Genomic DNA, 6000 nt, shown 5'->3' on the forward strand with positions numbered 1-6000 from the left:
TTCTGCGTGGGGTTGTCAGTCCCTCGCCTCCTTCCCTGGGGCATGGACCTGAAACTCCCTGGGAAGAGTTTGGAGCAAAAGCACCCGCCTGAGGTGGCGGACTTTACTCTGCACTGTGAGCTTTTGCAGATGAGGCCTATCTGAGCCCCACATGGGCCAGCAGCTCGGGCTGGGTGGGTGGCAAAGGCCAACTGCACAGAGCTCCCCACACAAGGCCCTGTTATATACTTACTTGGTCCATCTCTGCACTAGACTGCAAGCTCCGGAGGGCGGAACCACTCCACATCTGGGGCAGCGGTCGAGGAATGGATCTGTACACCACTTCCTAACTGGGTGACTTTGGTCAAGTCACTTTCCCTCTCTGAGCCTCCTTTTCCTCACCTGTATAATAGGAATGAACGCAGCACCAACCTCACAGGGAGATTGCAAGGACTAACTGAGATAATCCAAGTGAGGCCTTGAGAACATTCCTCAGCAAAGTGGGAGACAGAACGAATAAACCTTGGAGAGGAAAGGGGTCCAGAAAGCTTTATGATTTATCGAGTCCGACAGCAGACCCCCATCATTTTCCACTCATAGCCAGTCTGGCAGAGCCTGGGAAACAGCAGGCAGCAGCCCTGAGACCCAGTGCCTGGGACTCACAGGAGGCAGCTCAGCTGCAGAAGGCTGTTCACTAGGCATCTTTGGTGGGCATCACTGCAGCCAGGGTGATGCTTCTTCCCAGAGGGAGGGTACCAAGGGGGGCTTCAGGGTGTGGCCACTAGGGGGCAGAGGGTCAGAGGGGCAGTTATCACCCTGAAATTCACACCACCATTTAGGCAGCCCCCTGTTTTGCCCTGATTTGAGGATTTCACTTAGCACCAACATGGAATCCCCCCAGGCAGAAGACCCTCACGAAATGGGTTCAACATTCATGGAGAGATGCACCTACTGTGTGCCTGGCTCCTTCCAAGATTCACGGTCAGGGTCTGCATCTTGTCCTCAAAAGAATCCATATTAGCTACTGGGAGAGTGATCCCACTGGCCAGTGGCCCAGGATGCTGGGCCATGAGGCCCGTGATCCAGTGATCATGTCCAGCTTTGCCAGAGTAGCTCTGTAACCCTGGACAAGTCACTTCCCTTCTCTGAGATATTATAGTTCTCTTTCCTTCTCTGTGTGCCTGGCGCTCTGCAGGCACCCAATACATATGTGCTTACTTGCTTTCTGGAATCCAGTCACTTGTCAAAGGAGAGGGTTGGTTCCTAAGAGTCTTTCTTCTGGTACCCCCATCCTTAGCCAGTTCTGGGGTCACCTCCTCTGGGAAGCCCTCTACACTGGAGGAGCCAACCCTGAGCTCTTGCAGCCTCTTGTGCTTCTCCTTGCAGAGGTATCATCCCTTAGACTACACTGATCATTGACCCTGTGGGACCACCCAGTACAGATGAGTTGAGAACAGGGTGCTAACCAGAGACTAAAAGGGCCTTTCAAAGTGAGAGGCAACAAGCTTTTTTTTTTGAGATTGATAACAACTATTTAGGAATCATTAATTCAGGCAGAAGCCCAAATAATGTACCCATCAGGAGACAAAGGCGAGGGGTATTTATGAGAATGGGAAAGGGGACAATTACATCAATAGGAGGAAGGCATTTCTATTGGTGCAGATAACAAACATAACAGTGATGTTAATTCTAAACAATGTTTTTAATTTTCAGTCCAGTAGTCATCAGCCCAGTAGTCATAACTGCTTTTTTGTTATCTTTGCAAATAGTTCTTTGGGAAATGAAGTTGCTTAGGCCCAGTCCTAAAAAAACAGGTTATTTTGCCTTGTTTTAACATTCTAAAGATTTAAGGCATAGGATGTGCAAGGCAGTTCCTCTGGCATGGCAGCGCCAGCTCCATTTAAAAATTTATATTATTGGCTCCGTTTATATTATTGTTTACAGGGTGATTCAAGCATACAATCCAGATTACTAAAATTGCCCTTCAGGTGTTGTTTGGTCTGCGGACAAGAAACATCAGCATCACTTGAGACCCTGTTAGAAATGCAAATTCTGGGGCTCACTCCAGACCTGCTGAACAAGAAACTCTATAGTGAGGGCCAAGCGATCTGGGTTTCACAAGCCCTCTAGGGGATTCTGGTGCACATCAAAGTTTGAAAAATACTGCTTTACAATAACCTTACAAAATCATTATAAGTATCCCCATTTTACAAACAGGATAATTCAGGCACAGCAAAGGCAACTGGTCCAACAGCTCTAATTGGGGTACCAGGATTCTAACCCAGGTAGTTTGCCTCCAGAAACGTGCTCTTGGAGACCACCACCAAGTTGACATTAGAATCAAAAGCAGAATCAGCAATCTTTGCCTATTCCCTAATAACTGTACTGAGCGCCTACGTGTGTCAGGTACGTTGCCAGACACTAGGACCTCAGAGGCACGCTCGCACTCTTGCCAGTGGAGGAGAAAAGGTCGGGCCGGGAGTCGCCCGGCAGGGACCCGCCTGTTACACCCAAAAGGGAGGGGCGAGGAGACGGGCTGGGGCGGAACCTTTAAAAGACTGGGCTTGATGAGCGGAACTGCGGAGCACCGCTGTGAGGAGCGCCGGAAGGCCAAAAACGCTACACCCGGAAGCGTCTTAGGCGAGTAGGAGCCGCGCCACCCAGGCCTCAAAATTATGGGCCGCAACAAGAAGAAGAAGAGAGATAACGACAGCCGGCGGCCGCGTCTCATCCTCAGCTTTGACGAGGAGAAACGGCGGTGAGTGGCAAGGCTGGACTAGATCCCCTTCGGGCCGCCAGGCAAAGCCTAGGCCAGTCCGGGCCGCGCACGCTCACGCAGAGGGCCTTTCCGGCCCCGCCCTCTTGGCGTGGCCGAAGCGCCCCTTGGACATTCCCCCCTTCCCGAATGGGAGCTCCCACTCTCTTCCCCTGGCCTGTGGAATGGAATCGCCTGCCCCGCCTTCCCTTCGCTTTTCTTGGTGCCCCAACTCGCTTACTGTTGTGTGCACGGCCAGAGGGCTGGTAGCTGAAGTCTCTGACCAATGATTTCGACCTCCCTAGCCCAGTCCAGCGGCCCCGTACGATGAGTTCCTTCTCATCTGTTGTTGATGAATGATGAGTTTATGAAATGAATGGCTTAAGTTCATTTATTCACAAACCAGACTTTTACTCCTTCGTTTTGTGTGTCAGATGTTGGAACCCCTTAGCTAGACCCCTAAGCCTCAGCATCCGGTCTATCAAATCCCTCACTCAGGGTTCCATATGGTAGTGGATCAGCGAAAACCCTAGTGTTGAGCCTCAGAACAGATGGGAATGATGCAGTCGGCTCTACAGAGCTGAGAAGGGGCTGAGATCAGATGGAGGGAAATGCTGGGGCATCCACAGGCCTTCCAGATGGGTCCAGGGGGTAGGTGTCCTGGGAAATGGGGTATTGGTCCAGGGGAAAGTGGCGGTCTGGATGAAGGTGGCCTTGAAAGTCCTGTTAGAAGTGACATCATTGGGGAATGGAATTTGACAGTATAGAAGGGGCCTCCACCTGTTCTAGATTCAGAGGCCCACAACCTATACCTGTCACCTAGCTCTATTGCTTGAAGCTGAGAGTCCTGGAGGGTAGCGAGTAGAAAGTGGCAGCATCTCCCTCTTTTTCATAACCTTGCACTCTCTGTGACCTTGGGCAAGTAACCTAGCCTCTCTCTGCCTCAGTGACCCCATCTGTAAAACAGAGATTGGTACTTACTACACAGGTTGTTGTGAGGATTACATGAATTAACACTTGAAAGTTTTTGGAATGGTGCCTTGCACATAATGAATGTAGTGTTAGCTGTTTTTATTATAGCAAGACTTTCTTTCTGTATGGCCTGACTTTCCCTTGCATCTTTCCTGTAGGGAGTACCTGACAGGCTTCCATAAGCGGAAGGTGGAGCGGAAGAAGGCAGCCATTGAGGAGATCAAGCAACGGCTCAAGGAGGAGCAGAAGAAGCTCCGCGAGGAGGTGCAGAGGAGGAGGGCAGGAGACTCTGACTCTGGGGACTTGCAGCCTTGGATGGCCTGAGTAGGGGCCTCTGCGGGGATGAGGGGAGGTGTGAGCAGGCCTGGGGAGCAGTTTGAGACACAGGTAGAGACACCAGGTCTGGGAAAGGTTTACGATGGAAACTCCTGGTCTTTTACTCACTGACCCTGGAGGTGAGCAATGCTCCTGCCTGAGGTGGGGCCGAGAGGCCATATTTACTGTGATCCCCAACCTTTTGGTTTCAGCGCCACCAAGAATATTTGAAGATGCTGGCAGAGAGAGAGGAGGCTCTGGGTAAGTCTTATCCTTAACCTGACCTGGAGAATAGCCAGCGGGCCGGGGTTTATTTATCCCTTGGTGAGTAGGGGCGGGATGTGGGGTGCTACACAGAAGCTGAGTTCCTTTGCTCTAGGGGTCTTGGTGGTGACCTAGGGGTCAGGGGTGGTTCTTGAGATCAGAGTGGATCTGGATGCAGAGGAGACCCAAGCCTCTCGGTAAACTGATCCCGAGCAGACAGCCCCATTTCTGAGGCCTGGAGAGACTGGGAGTGGAAGTGAAGGAGCGGCAGCATCTCCTGGTGTCACACTGGGCTTGTCGTAGAAGGGGACCAGGTGGTCTGAGGTCTCCTTGGAACACGAAGGGAAGAGTCGGATCATTTCCAGCAGTGTTTGGCAGGCCAGTTTCTGGAGCCGGTGACTTCCCAAATGCTCTCCCATAGAGTAGAGGGGCCATTGCAATCCAGGGTTGGGAGGGGCTGGAGCCTGGTTTCTTGTGCCTGGGGCCGACACCCAGTTCTATGCCCACCATGCACAGAGGAGGCAGATGAACTAGACCGGCTGGTGACAGCAAAGACGGAGTCAGTGCAGTATGACCACCCTAACCACACAGTCACCGTGACCACCATCAGCGACCTGGACCTGTCGGGGGCCCGGCTGCTCGGACTGTTGCCGCCTGAGGTGGGTGTCATTCCCAACCCTGGGAAAGAAGGGACACAGGGACAGACTGGTTGGTCAAGGGTGTAAAGTGCTGGTCCGTGTCACAGAGATTCCAGTGCAAGGGACTTTTTCTCCTCTGGGCGAAATCCTTTAGCCCTGAGGTTTCAGAGGCCAGCTCTACTGCTGGGCAGTGTGGGAGCTTGGGCAAGTATCTTTGTCTTGCCTCTTCCCTTCACCAGTAAACTGGGGTTCGCAAATGATAGCACTTGCCTTGTGGGATTGCTGTGAGGTTAAAAGTGGTAAACCCACAAAAAGCACTTAAGATAGCTGTTTATTGTGATCACTCCCATTGCATGATAAGCAACAATAAAAGGTACTTCGCTGTGCACTGACAATGAACTTTCAACCTATAGGTTGTGAGTTATTAGCAGGTTGCAACCAGCATTTTAAAAAATGGAAAGCATTGCACAGTAAGTTCCTTTCAGTTAAAGTTGTGGCTGTCTGGGTTGTGTAGGTATTTATATATGTATATACATGTATATACACAGTTACAAGGTAAACCGCATTTTCTATCATGGGTTACAGTGTTCTTAAGTCCTGGAGTCACCGCTTTATCACATCTCATATTTACTTTCTGTTTTGTACTCATCCTTCTGAAAGGTCTGATGCAAAGACATATCTTGTCCCCATTTTAGAGTTATTTCATCTGTGAGTGTTGAGTGTCCATTGGAAGCTGAGGCAGTGGAGGACTCTGAAACATGCTCTGCCCTGCATAATTCCTGCTTCAGGGCATACACTGCCTTCTCCGAGCACCGACTCAGGCCTGGGAGGGGACGGGTCACTCCCCCGCTCAACAGAGCCATGATTGCCCAGGCCTCCCGATCCACTGCTCTCTGTGACAGTCTTTGCTTTATGCTGCTTTAGCAAGAAGCTGGGTATGGATCTGAGGAGGAGGCATCATCCATGGAGAAGCCAACCAAAGCCTTACCCAGGAAGTCCAGAGATCCTCTGCTATCCCAGCGGTGAGCCCTGGCCTGTCCTCCACACGGCTGGCATTGGTGACATAGCCTGTGGAGT

General features: G+C 51.3%; 1 protein-coding gene across 1 annotated transcript; it reads left to right on the forward strand.

The window, feature by feature from the left end:
- Window positions 1-2552: 2552 nt before the first annotated feature.
- Window positions 2553-5949, forward strand: NOL12 (nucleolar protein 12). Its single transcript, XM_011387589.2, has 5 exons — window positions 2553-2737; window positions 3865-3970; window positions 4234-4282; window positions 4802-4944; window positions 5848-5949. Exons 1-5 carry the CDS (start codon window positions 2655-2657, stop codon window positions 5947-5949), a joined length of 483 nt encoding a protein of 160 aa, XP_011385891.1. The 5' UTR covers window positions 2553-2654.
- Window positions 5950-6000: the final 51 nt, after the last annotated feature.

This window comes from Pteropus vampyrus, unplaced genomic scaffold, assembly GCF_000151845.1.
Source record: "Pteropus vampyrus isolate Shadow unplaced genomic scaffold, Pvam_2.0 Scaffold16, whole genome shotgun sequence".
NCBI classification, from domain to species: domain Eukaryota; kingdom Metazoa; phylum Chordata; class Mammalia; order Chiroptera; family Pteropodidae; genus Pteropus; species Pteropus vampyrus.

Bases quoted from the DNA above. Each gene is read 5' to 3' on its own strand.
- NOL12 (XM_011387589.2), top strand. From the start codon at position 2,655: ATGGGCCGCAACAAGAAGAAGAAGAGAGATAACGACAGCCGGCGGCCG. The intron at 4,283-4,801 runs GTAAGTCTTATC...CACCATGCACAG, and splicing joins AGAGAGAGAGGAGGCTCTGG to AGGAGGCAGATGAACTAGAC. The intron at 4,945-5,847 runs GTGGGTGTCATT...ATGCTGCTTTAG, and splicing joins TCGGACTGTTGCCGCCTGAG to CAAGAAGCTGGGTATGGATC.